The 25,468-nt window shown below is 35.5% G+C and overlaps 1 protein-coding gene and 1 long non-coding RNA gene across 3 annotated transcripts in view; both read right to left on the bottom strand.

The window, feature by feature from the left end:
• Window positions 1-4,869: 4,869 nt before the first annotated feature.
• LOC120336849 (uncharacterized) lies at window positions 4,870-7,138 on the bottom strand. Its single transcript, XR_005568880.2, has 4 exons — window positions 7,038-7,138; window positions 6,712-6,803; window positions 6,130-6,198; window positions 4,870-5,004 (listed from the first exon to the last, which is right to left on the bottom strand). It is a non-coding gene; the product is annotated as an uncharacterized LOC120336849 (long non-coding RNA).
• Window positions 7,139-11,695: 4,557 nt separating this feature from the next.
• Window positions 11,696-25,468, bottom strand: part of LOC120336769 (extracellular sulfatase Sulf-2-like) — a 32,587-nt gene continuing 18,814 nt past the window's right edge. The window contains exons 13-23 of one of the 2 annotated variants that reach the window (XM_039404528.2): window positions 23,093-23,285; window positions 22,118-22,210; window positions 21,394-21,593; window positions 20,731-20,889; window positions 19,893-20,110; window positions 19,003-19,145; window positions 18,134-18,310; window positions 16,847-16,994; window positions 15,929-15,992; window positions 14,175-14,313; window positions 11,696-13,536 (exon numbers count right to left, since the gene is read on the bottom strand). In XM_039404528.2, the coding sequence (XP_039260462.1) occupies window positions 13,387-13,536; window positions 14,175-14,313; window positions 15,929-15,992; window positions 16,847-16,994; window positions 18,134-18,310; window positions 19,003-19,145; window positions 19,893-20,110; window positions 20,731-20,889; window positions 21,394-21,593; window positions 22,118-22,210; window positions 23,093-23,285 (1,684 nt within the window). In that variant the 3' untranslated portion in view covers window positions 11,696-13,386. The remainder of the gene's footprint in view (window positions 13,537-14,174; window positions 14,314-15,928; window positions 15,993-16,846; window positions 16,995-18,133; window positions 18,311-19,002; window positions 19,146-19,892; window positions 20,111-20,730; window positions 20,890-21,393; window positions 21,594-22,117; window positions 22,211-23,092; window positions 23,286-25,468) is intronic. The other variant, XM_039404529.2, reaches the window with a different exon arrangement.

Raw genomic sequence — 25,468 nt, 5'->3', positions numbered from 1 at the left:
ACATTTTTCCGAGCGTGCCAGGGATCATCAATCTTCTATGGAGCATCTGGACAATGCAGTAAAATACCGAACATTCGGAAATGTTAATATTGCAGCACAGTTGGATGAAGGACGCGCGGTTTCTATTCGTCGGCACAACCAAAACGTCGAGAAAAACCGCCATGTTCTCGGTCGATTGATAGATGTTTTGAAGTTCATTGGTTGTCACGAGCTGTCCCTCCGTGGGCACGATGAACGGGCTGGCTCTTCTAATGGAGGGGCATTTTTGGATATGGTGGAATACACCGCATCCCTATATACAGTTTAGGCTTGCACGTAATTGACAAAAATCAATTCCGTGATTACGACCAAATCGATTACGTAATGACCCCGCAATTGCGATATTTTTTCACACATTTAAACCTATCATAACAACCAATTGAATCCACTTCATTTTCGATTGGGACATCGAGTTTGGGTTTTCATATTCCTGGCAGTACTACACGCCGGCAACAGATGTTAAGACAAGAGAAGAGTGAATTCAAATTAATTTTATTCCGATTTTTATCTTTTGTGCTAGCTTTGATTTCCTTTATCACCTTTGCAAATTAACCGTCCCAATTTTATGCGATCAATTTTATCATTACCGACACTGGTATACGGATATTTATGAAACGATAGTTGACTTTTTTTAAATCGTATTAAAAAAAAATGTCGGGTTTCCAATTTATCAATGGCACGACGAGCGTATTCTCTCGTTTGATTATACTTGCGCTTGCCTCGCGACGAAGACTTGCACCGTTTTTAACATTATTCGACTTTACTACCTAGTCAGCATTTCATAATAATTATTGATGCCGACTTATTGACGTTATTCCGATTACCATGCTTCATTTTACATTAAATCATTTCGCGGCCTAAATGTTGTAACATTATTTGCGACATATTTAGATCAAAAATTAATTATTTGCGCATAATTTAAATAACGTACTTATATGACATGGCTTTTCCGAAAATACAAAGTTATATCGCAAAAAAATGCATATTGTGACATTTATTTTGCACTCGCGAAAAAATTAACTTATTTTTCCAACTCAAGTCGACGATCCTATCGGCCAAGATTGACACAAATTTGGTCGAGTGTCGGTGGTATTCAAGAATCAAAATAAGTTGCCGCATTTGGTAAAGACAGTTAATCATATTTGGCCGAAATATTGCGAGGCATTGTGGAAAATATCAGGACAATTCCGGACTGATATAAAACGATAAAACCGGTAACAGAACATCAAGGTTTTATAATTGAAAATGGTTCTCGCACAGAATAAACACACTGGCTCATACTTGATATTTAATAGTTGTTAAATTGAGAATATTGAACTGTTGAAAACAAAAAAAACGATCGTCAAAATTCTTAAATCTCGTTGCCTTGGTTAAATATAATCCAATGATCAGGACATTTTCAATTAAATACTGCACAAAGATAGTTATACATTAAACATTTAGGCTACAATTTAGCTTTTTTTTAAATTTTAAACATGCATTGTGGTGGAGAAATCCCACTATTTAAATACGGGTAACTATAATAATAGGATTCTGGATTCGATTTAAGTATTCTAAAACAGTGGTTCCCAACCGCCGGTCCGCGGACCGTCAACGGTCCGCAAAGGATTTTTACCGGATCGAGGGAAATCCCGTCATATTGTTGTTCCTCTGCCGTCTCAATCGCTTTACCGATGCCGAAAAGACGAAGTTGCGTTGGTTCATTACGCAATTTCTCTTCCGTCGTCATTTTGCTGATTTTTACGACTTTACGTAATTCGTAACTTCCCTTCCGTAACTCGAAATAATTCTGTAAATTACGTGCAAGCCTATACAGTATTGAGAGATCATCTTGATGCCGCAACTGGTTCGAAAGGGACATCTAAAGATATTCAAAATGATTTGCTCGACTCAATGTATAAAATTTATTTACAACATTTGGCTCTGGAAATTGAGAATTGCCAGTTCCTTTCGATTCAGTCTGACGAGACAACTGACATCACGTGCGTTTCCCAACTGGCTGTGATTTTTCGGTTAGTGAAAGGTGGTAAACCTGCCGAGAGATTTCACAGCTTTGTAACAATCGTTGAGCTCGGCTGTACTGAAAGAAGTGTTACAGCCTTACAACGCGAAGTCAAAATTGATAGCTCAAACTTATGACGGCGCGGCAGTCATGAGTGGGTCGAAACATGGTGTTCAAGTTTATATAAAAGAAGATTTTCCTCGTGCGCATTTTTTACATTGTTATGCACACCAATTTAACCTCGTTATTAAAAATATGTGTCTTGATACCCCTCTCGTCCGTATATTTTTTGCAAATGTTTCGGGGTTTTCTTCATTTTTTTTTCGTTTCGCCGAAGCGCTCTGACCTCCTTCGCCAGATATGTAGCCGCCGTCTCCCAGCTTGTGCATCAACAAGTTGGAACTTCCAATCACGCGTGGTGCAGGGCATGTCCGAAATTAGGTCTGAGCTCATTGAGTGTTTCAATGGCATTCAGAGCTCTCCGGTTTGGGACGAACGCTCTGTGAGGGAGGCGGCAGGTCTAAAGCGTCTGCTAGAAGATGGTGAGTTTTCATTTTTTCTCCACAATATTCTATCACGTGAATGTATTATACGGCGCATTGCAGTCAAGGCTAATGGATGGAGCGTCTGTGCAGTCGTGTATTTCAGACTTCTGCGATGCTGTTTCGAAAGGGACATCTAAGGATATTCAAAATGATTTGCTCGACTCAATGTATAAAATTTATTTACAACATTTGGCTCTGGAAATTGAGAATTGCCAGTTCCTTTCGATTCAGTCTGACGAGACAACTGACATCACGTGCGTTTCCCAACTGGCTGTGATTTTTCGGTTTGTGAAAGATGGTAAACCTACCGAGAGATTTCACAGCTTTGTACCAATCGTTGATCGCACGGCTTGCGGGATATCGGCTGTACTGAAAGAAGTGTTACAGCCTTACAACGCGAAGTCAAAATTGATAGCTCAAACTTATGACGGCGCGGCAGTCATGAGTGGGTCGAAACATGGTGTTCAAGTTTATATAAAAGAAGATTTTCCTCATGCGCATTTTTTACATTGTTATGCACACCAATTTAACCTCGTTATTAAAAATATGTGTCTTGATACCCCTCTCGTCCGTATATTTTTTGCAAATGTTTCGGGGTTTTTTTCATTTTTTCCGTTTCGCCGAAACGCTCTGACCTCCTTCGCCAGATATGTAGCCGCCGTCTCCCAGCTTGTGCACCAACACGTTGGAACTTCCAATCACGCGTGGTGCAGGGCGTGTCCGAAATTAGGTCTGAGCTCATTGAGTGTTTCAATGGCATTCAGAGCTCTCCGGTTTGGGACGAACGCTCTGTGAGGGAGGCGGCAGGTCTAAAGCGTCTGCTAGAAGATGGTGAGTTTTCATTTTTTCTCCACAATATTCTATCACGTGGATGTATTATACGGCGCATTGCAGTCAAGGCTAATGGATAGAGCGCCTGTGCAGTCGTGTATTTCAGACTTCTGCGATGCTGTATCTCGTATCCGGGAAACAATAAAATACGACGACACATGGAGTGCTTCTTTACGCCGCGGGCAAACAACGCAGCGTTTGATTTTGTCTGCAAAGGAATGCTGTGACATTCTGGTGAATCAAATAGGCGATCGTCTGCGCACTGAACACCTTGCCGCGTTCTTTTTGATGAACCCCAAAAATTTTTCAAAATTTGCACGTCAAATTCCCATCCATTTGTTGGCTACCGTCTCCAAATTTTACCCCATGATAAACGTGGGTAAATTGAAAAATGAATTGCGATGTATATACACCAATCAAACTTTTTTGAACATCACATCAACTTGCGCGCTTTATGGGTTTCTCATAGATAACACTCTAGTAACTACCTTTGCGGCGTCTGCAAAATTTCTGGACATCATTTTGACGACGCCTATTTCTTCCGCCGACGCAGAGCGAACATTCAGCACGCTGAAGCGTATTAAAACGTATCTCAGAAACACAATGAAGCAAGATAGATTAAATTCCTTGGCTGTTTTATCCATTCACAGAGACGTTATTTCTGGGATGCATGACTTTAATCAGCGCGTTATTGAGCATTTTGCTTCCAAGAAACCGCGGCGAGTTGCATATATGTTCAAGCAGTAGAAGTCTAGCAGCATATATATCTATGAGTGAGCGACGCATGTCCTTATCTTTGCATTACCTTTCCTTTCTTCATAGTAACGTTTTAAACCTTATTTTAGGTTTTGTCTGCTTTCCCGAAGTTTCTGTTAATATGTCATTGTATTTATCTGGGTAAATATTGCCTTTCCTTTTGAAAGAGGTTTCAAAATAAACTATGTCTATATTTATTAATCCCTTGACTTGGACCGGTTTTAAAGACACTTTTTTATCGTTAAAAATTGTCGCTTTTGCCGATTGGTTGTTACCGATGGAATGGTTTTTATACTCTTAAAATGATGGGAGAACTTACAGCGCTCATCCTGTCCCCGTAGATGGGGGTGACTTGGTCCCGCAGTAGCTTGCCCCGGTTGTCAAAATGACCACGCGCCGCCACTGGTGTGTACCTAATGCCGCAAATAGCAACAGTAACTATTTTAATTATTTCCGTTTCCGTGGTGTATTGAGGAAAAAGCAGCGATGAATGAGGCAAGGAAGTGCGTTTTCGCAACTGGGATATAAGCTCACCAATATTACCAATACTCTCTAAACGGAATAACTTGTGAACTGGTAATGAACTATTGGATTTTAAGACTTTGCCCAACAATGACAAATGCGCCTTATTCAACACTTTCAAGTACACAAGACTGCTAATTAAATGAAACGACATCCCGACTTCACAGATATAAAGGACTCTAAAACAATATTATCAAAATATTCCAGCTGAAACAATGCGCAATTATAAAAATACCTAATTTGAACAGACAGATGATTTGTGAGACCCGTCGTCGCCTCAATCCACTTGTTCCGCAATCCGGACAGAATCTGCATGATAAAATAAGTTTAGATATTGGTCTTCAAGAGGAATAGTTGCTGATCGCAATGAGCAGTGGCGATCGCGCACAAGGGGGCGTAGACAATTGTTGATTAGATTTGACAATTAGACAATTGTTAGATCGCGTTTAGCTAATTAAAAATATAAATATTTGTTAGATTGATCTTGCCCGCCTTATTTTGGATATTTACATTTCTTTATTTTGGATATTCGGACCGGATCGGACCATGCTATTTGGTTACAAACTAGCTAAGAGCTTTAATGTAAACGTTGCACATTTCTACATTTAATACATTCTGCTCCTTGTTCTTGTAGCAAGTTTACAATATTGGAAAAAATAGGACTGAAATAGAAAATAAAGTTTGACAACCCTTGAAATAAAGAATATATATTCAAATCTACACAATAATATGGACCACTAACCGAATTTCGTCACGAGACTCCCAAACGATAATACTCAAAATGAGGAACGCATTTGACTACGAACGTGCTGGTAACTGATGAGCTCTATAAATGTTTTTCCTTATTTTATTGTTTTAGAGAAGGAAACTTCTATATGTGATAGTACTTACTTTAAAATTTACTTATTTTGCGCTACTGCACGTGGTATTAAAGCACATAACTACAAACCTTGAACGCTGAAGAGCGAGTTGTGCGTAACTATCGGATAAACCTGAAGAAAACCGAAACCAGAGTTCCTCACGCATAAGAAGTAGAAATAGGCAAAGAGAGGAAGTATTTGATGATTGTGGACCTCAAGCACGCGCGCGTCTCCAGCAGGGTTTCAACATGATAACGAGTAGGTCATGGGAATCTTTAAATACTCTGGTATAGGTTTGAATCATGTGGGGTTAAATTATGTGGAAGAGGATTGTTGGACTCCTGGTTCCCCTCTTGGACTCCTGTAGGTGATTTACGTACAACTGTTCCGTCATACCTCCGCCATTAAGTTCATGCATCCAAGACTAATAACAACTAGCTAACTAATCCCGATAGGCGATATGGACTGATCACCGGACGAGAAGCCGTGTTGTCCACGTAATCAAGCCGTCTTACGGATTTCTTCTCCACTGTGATAAATATGGAAAAACAAATATATATATATCTACACTTACTTCAACAAACTCTCGATTCGTGAGATTCGCTTTCACCTTATTCGCTTATCCTCGTAATCAGGACATAACCTGCATGATTACGTACAAGTTAAGAAAATATCGAATCCGAAATATTTCAGCCCAATTAAAAACGCATTTATGATTTCAGCAAAAGCGAAATGACCTCCGCCAATGTTATTTTGCATTCATTTTCATTTCACTTAACACATAGATGCCTATGCCGGTACAGATAGAATGTTTCGGCTTGGAATAAATGATAGCAATTAATTTCAGTGCGAATTGAATTCAATTTATGAAACACGGCCACTTGAAAGGAGCAAGTAATTTTAGAGCACTGTTCCAACCTTTATCTTTAAAACTCCCTTCGCCTATTTTGAAACTTTTTTATTATTTTTTGACCTGATGGATCATGCGCACTCACACTTTTTTACAACTCAAATGTGTTATAATTATCCATTATAGTAATATTGATAATAAAAAAATACAGAATATTAGTAGCTGTATTTCAACAAATACTGAGCAAAATTGTCCTTGTTTCGGAACGTTAAGGGAAATAAATTTAATGCTAAAAAGTTAACCTACCTTGCTTATGCTTGAGACACGCCGGGAATCCGTACCTTGCTCCCCATGTTTTTCACTTACATTGGATACTTTCAAGCACTGATTGACAATTTCTGAAGCAAAATAAAACCACTGTAGGAAACACTGTACGTTGAAAATTTTTGAAGGTAATTTCAATTTTCTTTAACAGCTTCCATTAAATAAATTAAGGACTAATTGCACACTACGATTTCGTTAACACAAACATCGGATTCTGATTATGCCGTTAGGTATTATTTAAAAATGAATTTGAAGTTTGTTTTAAAGATAAATCATGATTCGAATTGCAAAAAAATATAATTACATACTTTCTTATATTTGACACGTATCGGAAAGTCACTCTTCTTTCTTCCCAAATGAAAGCGTTTCCTTTTTCGTTTGAAGAAATTCAATCACCGATTTCAAATTTCTGAAATATAAACAAAAAGAAGATACTAACAAGGAAATGAACATGAACAAAAAACAACATAATAGCATAACGATATGTACGGTTCGTGTCCAATAATATTGAAACCAATAACAAGTAATTACTCCGTCTTTATCAGTCGTTGACTGTGTTGATAAACACTCACTTGTAGCTACCATGTCCAGCTAGGCCGAAGATTCGAAGGGTAGTCCAGTAGTGGAAAACTTCTCTCCATTTTTAATTGCTACACGAGAGAAAAAATAGGACCTTGCATACTTCTTACAAAGGTGAATTACTTTTTGCGTAAGACAGATTTTTATCTTACTTATTGCCTTTATTAACAAAAACACTCGAAATGGTTGACGGAAATTTTACAAGGGTATTGGTTTTACAAAATACGAAAGTTACAGAGAATGAAACGACTTTAACCCGGACTGCAGATGCGCAGTCATCAATTTCAATCTAATATTTCATACTTAACTGGATAAATGTTCATTCAACCGCATTTCCTCTGGCAGGATCCAATTCCACCCCAGATCAATAATTTTAGGCCTGATATTAGTCTAACTGCATTAGTAAACATATAACTGTAAAAACATATAAATTGCCTGCAAAGAAACGAGAAAGCTGTAAATGAAACCAAAGCATTTATTAATTGACGTTAGACTAAATGAATTTGTCAAACAGCCAAAACGACAAAAATTTGGAAGACTATTCAAAATGTAAATCTGAATGCACTTACAACAGACAAATATACGTTTCTCAGCGCAAGACCCCAGTAGTATAAAACCTCCATATAGATTAATATAATCATATCAGATTAATATAAGAGGACAATACAATGACACTGACGGAATCCTAACACTTGGTTTGATCAAGATTGTATACTATATATTCACGCGGTTGTGCACTTATAAATGTAAATAAACTAACAGTTACCTTATTAATCCTTGATCGTCTCCCTTCAACTAAACTTCTGTGAGTCTTCGAGTCAAGAATTTGGCAACAATCATCGCTTTAATACTATGTTATGGTCTAACTTCATTATCATTTAGTTTATCTTTAGCTATTAGTCCATGTGTCTTTCGTTTTCATTCAACCTCGACAGTCCCAGTTGGTAGACAATTGAATTGTAACAAATTTCCAATTGTTACTTTGCAAAAATTATCGAATATGCAGAATTAATTTTTGATTGTGGACTTTAACATTAAAAGGAACACAGGTATTTTTTCACCTGCATAAAACAATCTCATGTTCTTGAAACAATGAGATTACGATATTCCCACGAAATCTATGCTATTCCAATCTATTTTGCTATATATTTACAATACATTTGACCTTAATTACTGCACCGATGCTATAAACCGGAAATAATATTATTATTGCTCAACAAAAATTTCTCCTATCAAAAACGAAACGAACTAGTTTCTGATTGGTTAAAAATAAACCTTCTTTCCGAAAGAGTAATAAATAAAGATAGAGAATTTATCCACAAAACGGGAAAATTCCAAAGCCTTTAAATAACCCAACTTAACCCGTAACTAACTGAAAGAATGAAATTATCTCTAATATTCATCGCCGATTTAGATTATCTCACCGATTTCAGATCTTGTAATCTCTATTCCACTTTGTAGACATTTGAATCAATAATTGTAGGCGAAAGCTTAGTTAGTACAGCTATGAAAAATTGCGGAAGATACAAGCGTTGGATTATGAAAAAACCAGCGACACAAGTATGCACATAAACCATTAAACTTAAAAATTCACAAACATGAAATCAGTGCTCACCTGACGGCGTCAATTTTGAAAAGACCGCCCGAGCGCAGACAAATTTTAACGTGGCAAGAAAAAGTGTGATTATAATAAAGAAACAAAGAGAGTGGAGGAGACCGCAAAATGAAGATGCTTTTTCATTCGTTGTTCACATGTCTAGGCGACGTAAGAAAATAGCGAAACAACAAATAAATGATGAAACATGCTGTTTGTCGCATTAACCTTTTACCACTACAGCCATATAATAATCTAGATAAATTTTATTCTAGACAATATTTAATATGCTACACTATTGAGAAAAAAAAGTAATTGACAGAAAGATATTCTACCGACGTTATGGTCTGGACAGCAGGAAAAATCACGCAGACCAAACATACAGCGATTATAACAAAATCAGATGATTTGTTTTCATATGGTGCTTATTTAATACTTGTCGCTTCGAACAAGACCATATGCAAGCATCCACAGATAACCCAGGATATGCTGTGAGTTACTTTCAATTGATTAAGTTTAATTTCTGAATCTATTATCGACCCGCCACGTTCTGGTCGATTGTAGATTAGAACTATTCCGTATTCGTTGAACATATTCGATAAAAAAATGAAATTTTTCTACCCCTAGCAAGGGCGAATCTATGGGCCCCCGAGTATGATCTACAAGTGTCGTGCTGAACTGATTTACATCGCAGTACTTGAATATTATGGTCTGGCCATGTATAATTTTCTTTAATTGTGTTTTTCTTTCGCGCCACTAGTCGAGCAATTCTTTTAATTTCATTGTATGTGAACCAAGATGGCGGACACCGGAACGTAGTACGTGTACCAGGTTGGGGTTAGGTACATTTCTGCGTAAGTCACAGTGCGCACGACTCCATTTGAGTGAGTTCATTTACTGAATATTTCCGGGTTTTGTTAACAAATGGTCAAAGCATTAGACCCAATTTGGCATTATAAGTTATATAGATCAGGGATTCGACTCCTACCATGCCCGTCACTTAATCGTTGTTGAATTATTATTTTATTGTTTTTATTATAGATAATTTTCTATGAAATACTAACATAATATATTAACTCAACATCCTATGTATTGAGTTGGTTGAACATTGTTTTCTAACACCAAAAAATTCCATTTGAAATAACAGCTATCAACATATCAGTGGATATCTGCTTGGGACTTTGAACAAACGATAATTGAAGTGATAAATATAGTTCATACTTGAAAGCTTAACGGCATTCATCCGATTTTTTATATATATGGGCTAGGCATTCATCGTCGAATATTCATGACCCTTCTGTTTACTGTCGTCGAAGCACAGAGCTCTTTCAGCGTTTTGGTAAAAATACTTTAATAAAGTCGCATATGAGTCAGAAGCGTCTATCGAGTTTTGGCACTAAAGCCCTCCGAGTCTGGCAAGAATGAATACCTCCTGTGATTTTATCAAGTTGCAGGCCGAAATGCTTGGACCCTCACCCTCAGTGGTAGAATTCAATTTTTTGTCAGCCGGTTCCATCCCACAAATTTCACATTTTTCAGCCGGTTCTGTTACAAAAAGTCATGTTTTTTCAGCAATGCTAACCGGTTCGCTGATTTCATAAAATTCCGTGAGACGGTTCTATAGAACCGGCTGAATCCCACTACTGATCACCCTGTGAAATATGGTTATTATGCAATAAAACAGTAACAACGGGGAGTTTCGAGAAAAGTGAAATCAGTTTTGCGCCTAGCATTGTGGCCCCCGATTGGGAACCACTGTCTTAGAACTCGTTCGTTCCACTTATTCCAGACTGCTCTTGATATTGTGCGGACTTAATTTCTCGCATCGAAAAACAACCGGCAGTGGTTTCCCTACAAAATTTTATCTATGATGGTCATCTCCTTGCGCTGCGTTTTATCATTAAATAATACCAGTCGGCAGGTATATCGTAACAATACTAGCCACATGTGAACACACCATACCAGAAGTAAAACTGACCGCGATAGGGAATACTAAATAAAGGTTTATAAAGAGAATCAACAGACGAGAAACTTCGTCTTGAACGTAAGGCTGGTGTAATGCATCTGGGTGCAAATGTACCATGGGTGGTAATAAACGTAAGTGAAATGTACGCACAGGTGGTGAAAGTGGATAATTACCTTTATTGGATGTTATTGTACATAGGTTTGATCGTGCTGATTGTCCTCCCCTCTTTAGTTGCCCTATATTCAGAATACTTTTCAGTCACTTTTTCGTAGCTCGGATAATTTTACATTTTTGTTAAATTAAAATTTTGAATTTGACGGATTTGTTCAAAATGTGCTATGCGCCCAAGTCATGTTGTCAAAAATAGCGCCTTTGCATCTGAGCACTACTGGTTCATATAAAGTTAATTGGTCATTCGCAATTGTGCCACCGCGCAGGGTTGTCCAATTTAACCATATGGCAAACCACGGCCTCTCGTACGGTGACAATTCCATGTCGGGAATGGGATTAGTATTTTGATTTTGGTAGCATGGACTTGATGTTGGAGGAAGCCGTAACCGACCAGCGGTTACGTGAACCACCCTACGGCGGCGAGGGGTCCAGCAATCCTCTCGCACCTAAATAACTATCCCCGCATGGGATTCTAACCTGCGAACCCCTGCAGAGTAATCAGAGATGCGGTGGCAAGCGTATTTCTAACGCCTAGCACGATGAACCACACCGCCCGCTCTTCCCGGCCCTTTGTATATCAAAATTCTAGCAATACCAACAGTGGGTGTGAAATTCATGGACTGTGACCCCTTTAACAACATGGAATAGTCGTCATATCTTCCAATATTCATATGATCAAGTATGTTATTCACACAATTGAAGTGAAAATACAAATAATACTGATAAAATTCATGCTACTTCAACTGCCATCAAATGATTGTTGAATAGTATTGCCCAACCTAGCCAAAACCGTAAAAAACAACACAATATTGATCCCAGAACAAAGACACTTTACAAGATGTTTATGACTAGAACTGCCAGAACTACTGAAAACGTGATAAAATGACAAATGTTTACGAACAATTTAGGTAATAATCATATTTATATACTAACCAATGGACTAGAGGGCTAAAAGATACATTCAGCATAGCAAAATTGGTTTTCCGTAAAGGTGGCTTAGCAGGTAATAGATTAAATTATAGTGAGTGAACTAAGTGGTAAGCTTAACAAAATTGACGAATAGTTGCCTGTAACTGGTAATAATGTTAAAAGTGATCACATGCCCGATAAAAAAAACACAAAAACGACCATGATAGGAGAAAAATCATAAATTCCAAGAATAGTCGTATAAAACAACGGACATATCATTAAAATCAATTTGTGTGTCTGAAAATCATGCTGGAATAATTATATTTTGATTGATATTAATAACTCTTAGTGTATATAAATTTAAAAAGGTCTCATTTTGAAATTTTTATCTCAGATTTAATGTTCATGCATGATACGCCAGTCGACATTGACGATGAATGTACATAACAATGAAACATTTATTTTTACACACTAAAACACAAAAAAAATATGACAATAGAATTTTCAAACAAAATATTAAAATGCAAAGTATTTATGCTGAGCCGAAGTTTCGTTCTAATATTTTGCTACAGAGCAGTGAAAAGATAAAAAAATTAACTAATTTAGGGTCTCACATAATTAGCGGGACCATCTATGATCACATTTAATAACATCATTTGTGATTCTAACTACGAGCGAAACATAGTAAAAAAACTCCAATAATGTAGATGCAAACCCTTGTAAATCAAAGGGGAATCCACATAAGCAGCATAGCACCGTATATGAAGGGTTAATTGAATAGCAAAATCGCACTCGAAGAAAAATTATGGAGATATCAATTGTATATTTGTAGTAGAAAAAATTAGGAAGAATATGGTTTTGAGATAAAATTTATCTTTGAAAAATCTTAAAAATTGATGCGCATCTATATTTTTGTAGATGAAGGCGAGTAGGTAAAAGTTCACCAATCTGTGCTTACAATTGAATTTGCTTGGTTAAGACTGCTTCATATTACTGTGTGTATGCAACTTTCAAAAAAACATCCAATTTATTTCAGCATACACATACTCTTGACACAGTTTTATGTACTAAAAACAAGTTTTAATGTAAGCATTTAAATTCCATTTGTCTTGACAGTCATCAAAGCCTTTCCTACAGACAAGTGTAGAACATGTTTGTGACATCATCACACTATTATTGTACACACAGTGGTGGCCGTAGGTTGTGTGCATTGAAATTATGCATTGTACTTAGTAACAATGTCCAATGAATTTTGTCAATATTCTTCGTTTTATTTTAAAATGATATTGAAACAAATAATAAAAGAAATTTTACAGAAGAGCCACTTAAACATGGGCATCTTTGTAGATTAACTGTGCTGTTGCGTTTTCAGTATCAGCTGTGCTGAATATAGTTTTAAATATATAAATTCTTCCTCGGAAGTCTTTAATAAAACCAGTTATTGGATTGCCGAGTTCTTTCTTTTCTTTGAGCGCGTATTTTTTTGAGCATGTGTGTATCTAACTCTGCTGTTTGACCTGCGGCGACCATTCCTTTGCCTCTCTTGTTGTGGGCTTTGTTGCCCGACTTGGAAAGCTTCTTCGACCACCTAAAAACAGAAAGAAATTTTACTAGATAATTAGGTACTTCCGAAGTAGGTTTGTGTTAGGCCATAATTTGATTCCAATTCTTCTTATTTCAGTTCTATTACGAGTTCGGGGACTGTCTGTGTTAGCCATGTGAATATACCCCCTGCCCATAGGTTTTAATCCGTCCCTGTACACAACTTGATGTGAAATAGGCGAACAAAATTAGTTACCGGTACCTCCATATTGGTAGTTGGTACACATATTTCTGGAGCGCCAATAATTACAATCCACCAAATGATTTTATGTAAGGAAAAGTTGGAACTGGAGATATTGCGACCATTATTATTTTAATGGTTGATTGAAATAGCATATGCATAACTACTGTTCCATCCTCTTTAGCTTCTATATTAGGGGATTCGTATGCATTGCAAAGATAGAATGGCAAGAATCAAAACAGCTATATTGAATGGTGCAAACACTCATATGTAATTTTAAGGCGCTCCAGAAGTATGTGCTCCAAGATGGCGCACAACCTGATAAACCTAACCTGGTACATACATGCAACATCTTGGTGCACATACTTTGGGAGCACCAATTTTAATGTTTTCTAATTATGAATGGACCAGGAGTTCACGATTATAAAAATCATCAAGCTGACCTTTGTTTGCGGAGAACTTGGTTGCGATGTTGAAACTTTTTTCTTTTTTTGTCTTTCGGCCATGACAGTTCTGGACGCCTTCTTATTCGACCGATTCTGGCCTTCCACTTTGCTTTTCCTCGGCGAATTTTGCCTTTTCCTGTTGTCATTAAAATAGATATTTGCAGCAAAAAACAGTTGTGTAACGCGTATAAATTTTAAAGAATTTTAAAAGAAGTCCAAATCCCAATTATGAATAGGAATGTTTTTCATATTTCCTTCGTACACTAGATTATTTCGAATCTTAAAAAATTTTTTTTAGGTGGCCCAAGCAGATGAGTCTGCCGACAACGTCACAATGTATGTTTGTGATTTAAGCAAGGACTGGTATATACAATTGTAAGTGACTTGAAATATTTCTTGAAAGTCCTGACATATTATAGTTGAATGAATACAACTTAGGTAAGTTCTTAACACCTCAAACGATTTCGATTAAGTACGCATAACCTTGCTAAAAGCAAAAGTTAATACAAAAGCACACCACATTTGTGAAAAAATAAGTACTGGTATTTGAAAGGATTGAATTAGAATAAAAAGCACACAGATTGAAAGGACATAAAATAGATGGAAATACAACTCTAAGTGCAAAGCCAGAGAAACATTTGCTACTCAAACCAAGCCTGTTTCACTCAGTTTAATTAAGTCTAATTACAAGAACACCACTTTGATAAATTATTAAATCAATATTATCATTTTGGAAATACTTCAATGAAATCATTAACAAATTGAAATATTTCTGATCAATTTTTAGGAATTGTGCAATCTTTTTCCTTGTAATTAATAGCATCTGCCGCTGAAGCCAAAATTGGTAGTTATAAAATGGCTATGTACCTACTAAAATGGCTATGTCCCATATAGGAACATAGCCATTTCAATAGGGACGAAGCCATTTAAGTAGGAACGAAGCCCTTTTAGTAGGGACATAGCCATTTTAGTAGGGACATAGCAGACATAACCATTTTAGTAGGTGCATAGTCGACATAGCTATTTCTATGGGTGCATAGCGAACACAGCTATTCCAGTAGTGACATAGCCTTTTTAGTAGGTGCATAGCGGACATACCCATTTTAGTAGAGACATAGCCATCCTAGCAGGGAAATAGTGTACATTTTAGTAAGGGCATGCTGTATGTAGTTCGAATTTTGATCTCTATGCTACTATATTAGGATCTGATGTTGGGACAAATGATCATTAAAGAAATTTATTACATAAGCCCATTGCATTCATGAAATTGCCTTCTATAAGTATCATGCAATGCAACTTTATTAATGAGTAATACATGATTTAAAAGTAGCCATGGTGAAAATCATGCTTTTTCTCAATGAGACAGGGTGAATAAAACAAAAATTTGTATTCTTTCATGTAAGTTATTATTTTCCAATGATGAAAAATTCCCATTAATTGCATTGGTGAAGGTAATGTAACACCGGTAATGTGCAAAGAAAGAGCTTAAAGTCTCTTAAAAGGATGATCATCTATGTTTACCAAATTGTAACTTCACAAAAAATTTTTATGAAGTAAATTTCAAATAATCAAATTAACACATAGGTAGTGAGTTAAAACAAAAGGATCTGGTAAATTGAAATAAAAAAAGTTACTAATATATATATTGTTGGAGAATATTAAGAAGTTGAATGGTAGTAGCAGTGGATATTTAACTTCATACATGATAGAGTGAATATATAGACAATCTCAATTATTGTATTCAATAATACCTTTGCTTAATTCCTTTAGCATGTTTCGAATTTGGTGCACCGTCATCGGAATTCTTTCTACGCTCTGATTGTGCCAAGCAGAAGCATTGATTTGATTAAATAAAACAAAATTGAAGAATGATAAATAGTTGCAGCATGAAAAATCTTTACTAAAGATGGAAACAATCGATCAAATTTGGCTCAGGGAGAATTATGCTCAAAGCTCATAAGCGCCAAAGCATCTACAAAAGCTTAATAATCGACGCTCCAGAAGTGTGTGTAGCAATATGGAGGTAACTAATTTTGTTCGTCCACTTTACATCAAGTTGTGTAAAAGGACTGATTACTATTGGCAGGGGGTATATTCACTTGGCTAACACAGACAGCCCTCGAACTCGTAATAGAACTAAAATAAGGAAAATCAGAATGAAATTATAGCCTAACCTTAACCTGGTATACACACTACGGGAGTAGAGTACCCTTTCATATGGTAAAGTCAGAAGTGCACACATTTATAGTGAAGAAATCGGGTGTACAACGTCAGCTGCGACAACTTATTGACATGATTGAATATATGAGCATGAAATTTTCCATCCCAAACACAAATGTGTCATCAGCAGTCTCGCTAAGCGGTATAAAACAAGCCAGGTGATAACTTAAAAAAGCGGTTATAATCACTGCTATTTATAAGCGCACAAAACCATGCCACACCATGCTAATTCCACCTGCTCAAAATTAACATTAAAACAAAACAATCTCAGTTCTTAGTCCCCAGTTGTTAGTCTAGTCTTAGTGTTTGCCGCTAACAAAAATGGTCTTATTTCACCAAGTTATTATAGATAACATAAATACTTTCTGATTTATAAAATTTATTCCTGCAGCACTTATATCTCAGTATATTTATTCTATTGATAAATTAAAAATAGAAAGAAAAATTACCTCTTCTTGTAGGTTCTTCTACAGGATTTTCAATATTTGTTTGGTCAAACTCACTTTCCTCTTGAGAAACAGTAACATTGTTGACTACAAATGGAAGTTGTTGAACAGGATCTTCATATGGGAGATCAAGTTGTGAAAGCGATCTTCCCTGTAATAAAAATAATAAAATTTGAACCTTTTTGGTGTGGCTTTTAGAGTAGAGAATCAGTGGTTGGCGGACCGTTCTTAGCATTTAGAATATTATTGCCATTGCCCCTCTGATTAACCCTGCATGGGTTTACAGGTTCAAATCCTGTGAGGAACAATTATGTGCAGGAGATTGCCGGACTGCTTGTTGTTGTAGGGTGGTTCATGTACCCGAAGGTCATTTAGATAATACATATCAACAACAACAAGTTCAGGTCCTTTATGGGATAATTTGTAATCAATCTTCCTGCTTATACGGGCCATTCCAAGCAAATGTTGAATTTTATCAATTTTTCAAAAAGTGCAGTAAAAGTAATTGTTTTGTATTTTTTATATCAAAAGACACTTGAACTTTATTGGACTGCATTCATTTCGTGGAAAAAGTTAAAATTTCACCCAGGTTTTTGATGGTTTACACAAAATGGCCTGAAATGTAAAAATTTTGATATAATTGACATTTTTTGTGATACCTCGTAACCAAAAAGTGTTTGATTGTTTGGTACAGTTACTTCATTTCAAAAAGATACACTGGACTTAAAGTTAATGAAGATTAAATGTTTGCAATGCTGTAGGACATGTCTTTCTTTATTTGAAGATTTGTTGTTAGAATTTTAAGAGATGATTCCGCTGTTCCGAAGTGGAAAAATGTCCAGTAATGTCACGTCCTGTAGAGTCACGTACAATGTGCACATTATCGTCATAGATCTAGAGTGTTACTATGAGTAACTCGAGTGGCATATAGAGGGGTCCTTCAGTTACTGCACCAGAAAACATTGAGGGCTGCCGCTGTACCAGCGCAATTTACAACATAGCACAATGAAATGTTAATGCATGGTGGATTTGCTGTCCAGCAGAGTCGTGCTATATTTTAAAATATATTTTATATCCACTAAGTGAGTCATAAGTGTAACTTTCGTGCAGTTCTGTTCAAACCCCATAAAGCAATGGATTGGACAATAATACAAAACATGTAGCTGGCAATGTAAAAATATATTGCATATAACAACATGCAAAATTTCTGTAATTGTCCTGTATAGTCACTTGGAATAGACCCTATGTAAATCTAGTTCTAACATATTACAAAGGAAAGTATTAACATACTTGTGGATCTTCGGGTATTGGTTGCATATCAAACACTGGTTCTGTTGTTGGTAGTACAGTATCAGTGAATGGATCGAGTGTGCAATTGCTTGCTCCTTTGCACTTTCGTAATGTTCCTACCATGCCAAGGAAGACATCATGTTGCTCCTTCGACAAGTCAGTCTCACGATTTACTAACTGTTGAACACAATATATATGTTGGCCTATTGTTATTTGGAAGGACTTGAAACATACAATATTTGAATGCACTCTAGGAACTAAAATTTAAACCTTGAAACAAGTTGTCGTCAAAAAATGACATAAGGTGTTGTACTCAAGGTGGCTCAAGGTACAATCAAAAAAACTGATTGTATTATTCATCCCTGTTTACATTTTTTCCTGACAGTTCAGACTGTCGGTGTGGCGCATCATGCCATGGGTTAGGACTACGCAGGTTTGAATTCCATGTAGGGATAGTTATGTGCGAGAGGATTGCTGAATTCTTCGCCGCCGTAGGGTGGTTCACGTAACCGGTAGACGGTTGCAGCTTTCTTCACCATCAAGTCCATGCATCCGAAAACAAATAACTGGCTAACTAATCCCATACCAAACATTGACAGGTAACCGGACGAGAGGTTCGCCACAGGATTAAGCCATCTTATTGACTTTCCTCTCCACAGGATAAATATGTGAATCCTATCCAAACCTTCTCAGTGAGAATATGCTTTCGGCAAACTAACATACAGACACAAGTAAAACGCATACAAGGATATTTCAAAACAACAAATGATTTCATCATATACAAATATATATTCAGAAAAAGCACCTACTTGACATTATTTGTCAATGATTCACGAAAAATAATTTTATCAAAATAAATGAAAGATCACCTGAGCAGGGTCTCTGTTCATTTCAAAGAATTCAATAAATCCAGTGATAAATTGACAATATAATAAATTTGTGTTTTCATTAATAATCCTCACACACCAGTACGTATTATTATTAGAATTTGTGCAATAACATCGATCATCTCCTAAAATTTAATAAAAAACAAATTAATAAAAATGAATTATTATGCTGAACTATGCAAATGACTTTGTCAGAAACATCTATTTAGTAATAAAGATATTAAAAAGACCAAAATAATAGTTTTTGTGTATTCACAAAATACAGGTTCAAGCTATACCAATTTTATGCCCTCCGCTGCACACAAATAAGAACTAATTTTCAATGATATAACCAAATCGTCAAACAATAAATTTTTTCTAATCACTTTTGAGTTTTTTTTTATAAATTGTGTAGTATCTACAAAGAACAATTATAACATAAATTTTAATCATAATATGAAGGCTATAACCCAAAAGAGCAAAAGTTGAAAAAGCTGTTTTGAGAAAATTAGGACAACACATATTTAATTTTAAATTCCTGTATTTTTTTTAGCTGAAGAAGCACCAATTTCCTAGCAATATCCTCAATGAAAATTTGTTCAAATATCGTTCTTTGTCTTGAAACCCTTAAAACATGAATGCATAGCTAGGCTTTTCGGGCTACTGAAGCCTCTCTTTGTAACGGTTTTGGTTTTCGTGTATCCACATTAGACTTTCATCACGGGTGTCGCAGCTCGATAATCAACATTGTTTTATTCGCGTCACCCTTCAAGATGAAATGCCATTTCATGTTTTTTGCTAGTTTTTATTTGCAACAAGTGTATGTTCATTTAAAAAATATACTACTGATTGACTAATCATTTCTTTAAATAGAAAAATAAAAGTGAATTTACCATCCCATTTTGGTTCAGTGTGCCAAGTTGACTTCGTTAATTTGAAACAAATCACTCCATTTGTACCACATTTCTTATATCTGAACCTTCCACTTTTTTCTCTTGCGGCAATGCGCCTCTGTTTTTCCTGTCTCATTTCTTTTATCAATCGCACAGTGTCCCGATGTTCCATAAATTTTCTTTGTCGCTCAGTAAATTCTTTGTCTTCAATTTGGGCTCTACAAATATTTAATAAAAATTTGAAAGAAGTTTTTTATATGTGCAAGGCAAAATAAGATGGATAAAATTACTGTATCTAGCCCTGTGATTATCTATTCACTATAAGCAATGTTGAAATTAGGAAATTTGTAGCTTAGATATAAAGTAAATTTTATGTGTGTTCATTCAATTCAAAATCAAACATTAAGGGCATATGTTCTAGAAACAAAGTTCCCGAGGTGCTCCAGAAGTATGGACCAATAATTTGGTTCACCTATTCTACAGACACATACGTTACTGAAAACATAGAATACATCACTCAGGTAGACTGCTGAGCGTTCACACACAATAAAAAACACGTTTTATCAATAACTCACTACAGAAAAGAGTCATATGTCAGAATTGCGTTGATATGATATGACTTCAATAAAAAAAATTGAGAAATTTACCTCGACCATTGTCGGAAGGAAAAAAAAAAAGATGGCGGCGATTCGAAATTTTGCTCTGAACGGATTCGAATTATTTACCATTCAATTCGATCCGAAATGCCCAGCCCAAACTCTAAGTAATCTATATCAGCGTAGTTCTCACTTATGGCTTATGGATAGAAAAAAATGATGTCACAATAAAGGATACTAACAAATCTGTCAGTGGATGGGTTATGTTTCCTTGCGTCTCCAGTTTAACTTTGGGATTCTTCTGCTTAGGAGGAGGTGGAGGAGGACAATCACACATACGTACTCTTGATTTGATCATTTCATCATATGAATTTAAACAGGATCTCAATGTTTTCATATACCTGAAAAAAGGTGAAAAAAATGTGATATATACTCAGCGTCAAATAATGTAAATAAATTTTGAATTACACTACATTTACACAACCATAGCAAAATGATAAAAGTTATATTGAATTTTCCGACAACATTAGATATATGCTTATACAGGGCCTTGTTCTCAGTGAAAGGCATGAATAGTGCCAAATAGAAATAAGATAGTTCTTGTCGAGAGTTTTTATTATTGTGGGCGTTAGAAAATTTCAGTTCTGTGGAAAATGTTGGCGCTTCAGAAGTATGTGTATCAATATGGAGGTATCTAATTTTGTTCTCCTACTTTAAATCAAGTTGTGTAAAAGGACGGAGCCTATGGGGAGGGGGTATATTCACTTGGCTAACCAAGACAGTCCCCAACCTGTAAAAGAACTAAAATGAAGGAAATCAGAATAAAATTATGGCCTAATCCTAACCTGGTACACATACTACGAGAGTACCAAAATTTCTAGTATTTCTATAATCTTAAAACTCACTTCATTCTGATTTGCAAAGTTTTGACGCTTCTTGCAAGATGCCCCATATGTTTCACCCATTCATGTGGATTTGTGTAAAGATTTTCGAGACATCTGATTTCGAAATTGGGCATGTATAATCTACAACTTGACGTTAAAACCATGCTGTCACGTTTCGATGCTTTGCTACCCGAACGATCCTTCTGATTATCATCTATATTCTAAAAAATGTGATAAACAATTAAAAATATAAATCAATCCAAAATACACTGTTTTAGTCAAATAGTAAATTGATAATACAACTGATATTATTTATATAAAATGTAATAATTTTAATGGTAGTTTGTTAATTTAATTCGAATGAAATAAATAGGCTAATTAATTACAAAATGCTGTTTAAATAAAAAGTGATAATGTTTCACAATCCAAACTAAAAAAGAACATTTCAACCACTCATAATGGTAGTTTTTCAATCCAACTCAAATGAATTAAATAATTTAATTACTTAATAACGGCTGTTATTGAAAATAAGTGATAATGTAAGAATAATTTAATATAAAGAATATATTCATCAAAATAATCACTATTGTCACTATATCAGTGACAAAAAATGTCACTATTACGTCAAATACTCAAAACTTTATAGCATAATAAACAAATGAAAAGCTCTAGATGATGCCAGATCTATAGAATACTAGCTAGCTAAGGTGACAGAATCGAAAAACAAAATTTAAAATCAACATACTTGTGTTGGAATGTCTCTTTTGAATCTTCTTTTATTTAACGTTTTTGCTTTTCGAAGGTTGTTATATGAATTCCACGTTCTTTTCTGGGCATTCTATTAAAACCAGAAATAGGAATAATCAAAACTATTCGATGTGGGTAGGATACAAATATCATTTCAATTGGTACATTATTAGAAATCTGGGTAGGATACAAATATCATTTCAATTGGTACATTATTAGAAATCATTCTCTATGTAAATAAAGAACTAAAGAAAAGAACTCTGGGTCATTAAAAGTAAAGTGTTCAAACTGCTAAGTGCTAACATATTTCTCATTCGAGCAAAATTCAAAATAGTGAAACACATGAACCCCAAAAATCAGTTCAAGAACCATGCATCTGAAACAAATAACTGGTTAACGATTTCCATACCCAAACTGAACTGGTAACTGGATGAAAGGCCACGCTTGCCAAATAATTGAGCTATCTTACTAGCTTTCACTTCCTTGGGTTAAATATGAGAATCATTTCTCAACTGTTACTTGTTTTATTAGAATGAAACAACATTGGGGATAAAAAAAAAGCCCCATAGTGGTATGAACAATTAAATTCTAGATGACCAAAAAATTTTTCAATTACTTTTCTAAAATGAAGAAAACTTATTTACCTATATCCTCGCATATAAGACGAGTTTGAATCTCGAAAAAAAGTTGCCAAACTAAGGGGTCGGCTTATACGTACATAACTCGCTTGTAAATACGTCAAATGGCATGTTACAATTTGTAGGGCCGGCTTATATGCAAAGTCATATAAATTCACTGTTTAGGGCCGTTTTTGGAGGGTTGGCTTATATGAGAGGATATATGGTAAACCTTGAACTTCTGTTTATGTATGATCATACCAAGTACAATAGGAAGCTTTGCACAAAAGTTATGTCCTTTCTAGAATATGTTCCGAATAGCCTGGGTGTCATCCAGTAAATAGATAAGTAATCACCATCATATTCCGATAGGAATTCCTTTTCGATAATCTGTTTCTGTTCCCACGTTGATTTCTATAAGCACCAGATGATCCAAGCCCTCGTCGACTACATGTTTGTAAAACATTTACTTCATCTGAATCTCTGTCTATTCCATCTAATGGATTATGATCAGCAGGACAAGGACATTTTCTTCGTCTATAATTTATGCTGGGAATAAAATTAACCAAGTTATTTAAAAAGAAAATTACAGTATTTTGAACTGAGAATGCCCATGAGTTCGATAAATTTACAACATTTAAAAACCAATACTATATTACAGCAAACCTAAACTTCAAAACGGTTTATTTCATCGATCGTGATAATGCGTGTATGCATTCAAAATATTGAAAATCGCATCACTTTGAATGAGACATTTTACACTGAAAAATTTGCATAATTGTATCAAAAACTGGAGGGCAGAGAAAGCTTTGCATCACAGGTACAAATCATACAATACAGTACTATCTATTATCTAATTCTCAGACCAATTTGATCTTTATTAATGGATGGAAAACAAGTTCTGTTTCGTCGTCGTCGAAAATAAAAAAATTCTGCTTTTCTTCCCATTCCGTATGACATATACCAGGCAGGGACGTCCAACCCGTGGCCCGCAAAGTTTCTGAGTGGCCCGCACGGTTTTATTCGAATCACAATGCCTTTCACAAATATGGGCCATTATTGAAACCTCTATAATAAAAAAATTATTCCTGGTCATTCAAACGCTCGAGAAGTACCACCCAGCTATCGGAAGCTTATTTCTTATTTATGACCCTTTGTGAGCGTTATTGCTGGAGAGAGATGTTTGAATTCATTTTTATCATGTGCCTTGTATTTCAATCTGTCTTTCCTATTTTTTTCTGTGAAGCTAGAAGAGGCAGTTTTTATGATCTTAATATTTGTTTTTTGCAGATGAACCATGTCAGATCCCCCCCGAGATCCCTACTTTCTGATAGTCATATGAAAAATTCGGTATGCATGGCTGCATCGCCCATCGCACCGAATATTGACAAACTTACTGGATAAAAGCGGTGTCATAGTTGGCATTAAAATATCTATGCGTGGTAAAAACTTTTAACTTAACTGTATCTTCGTATTTTCATTGTTTTTATAATTTCGATGTGATGGTTTTGTTTGTTTTTTCATTAATCAGTAGTCGGTGTAGTGAAAGCTAGAACATAACAACCATGTCAAGTGGCCCACGCAATCATTCGTAAACTAAATGTGGCCCTTTGGCAAAAAAGGTTTGACAACCCTGACATAGACCAATAGTGGGGAAACTGCAGCTCGCCAGAGTTTTCATGCGGCTCTTCTCGCTAGCAATAATTATATATTATCCAAATTTAACTATGAGAAACTGTAGCGTAACAGTTTTTTTCAATTCATTAAGCGTTTGAAGAAGTTCATTCATCAATGATTAAGACAAATTACGTTTTAATGAAAATCGAAGAGTGGAATTTAATTTAAATCAGTCAAACAAATCTTACATCTCAATGATCAAATGTTTGTTGCTGCCTTGGCGGTTTCAACTACTTCTGATATGGCCTCGCAATATATACTTTGCAATATTGTTAATATATGTTGGTGTAAAGTTCTTTTCAGTTCAATGCATTCTCATATTATTAATTTCAAAAATTATGCAGATCCCATATATTACTAACTTGCTGCATGCGGATCTTATACTGAAAAATTTTGCCCACCTCTGACATAGACAATCACTAGACCATGGTAATAACAATCACTTCCACAATAATAAACTTGAGTGGATATTTTTTCTCCATGTTAAATCGGACCACCCACGATAACACAATATACATCATTGTATTTTGTGATTACGAAATTTGAAATTTTTCTTCAAGTTTTCACTCTAATATTAAACTTATTTAGTTCTTTACATAGTACATTCTTTAATATGATAATTTGCCAAAGCACAGGCCATTGAAGAGCATAGTGCCAATTAGCAGACTGATATTGAAGCTTTTACAATAAAAAACAATATTTAAAGTTTGATTTCAATGTCCATAATTTTCTTCACTAATAGAGGAAAAAATTGATTAGATCAACAAGATTTGATTTGGTGAACCCAATTCCTGGACAATAAACGAACAAGATTACTATATTGAATAGAATGAATTTCTGGGACAATTTGGAACATTCATTCAATTTTAAAACTTTCACTGTGACAAGCTGATTTGACAAGAATGATTCCATAAGTCGTAAACTAGTAGTATTCTGCCATCCATTGTATATAAAGGGGGTCACTAAAAAAGCAGAAAACTTGAAGGTCAGATGAGACCACGAATAAAAAACGTGCTTACTCATTTCTTTTTCGATACATATTTCTTTCTTTCAGG

The sequence above is a fragment of the Styela clava genome, chromosome 2 (genome assembly GCF_964204865.1).
Source record: "Styela clava chromosome 2, kaStyClav1.hap1.2, whole genome shotgun sequence".
NCBI lineage: Eukaryota > Metazoa > Chordata > Ascidiacea > Stolidobranchia > Styelidae > Styela > Styela clava.
Note: the sequence above shows the minus strand (reverse complement) of the source record. Positions and strands in the feature narration are given on the sequence as shown.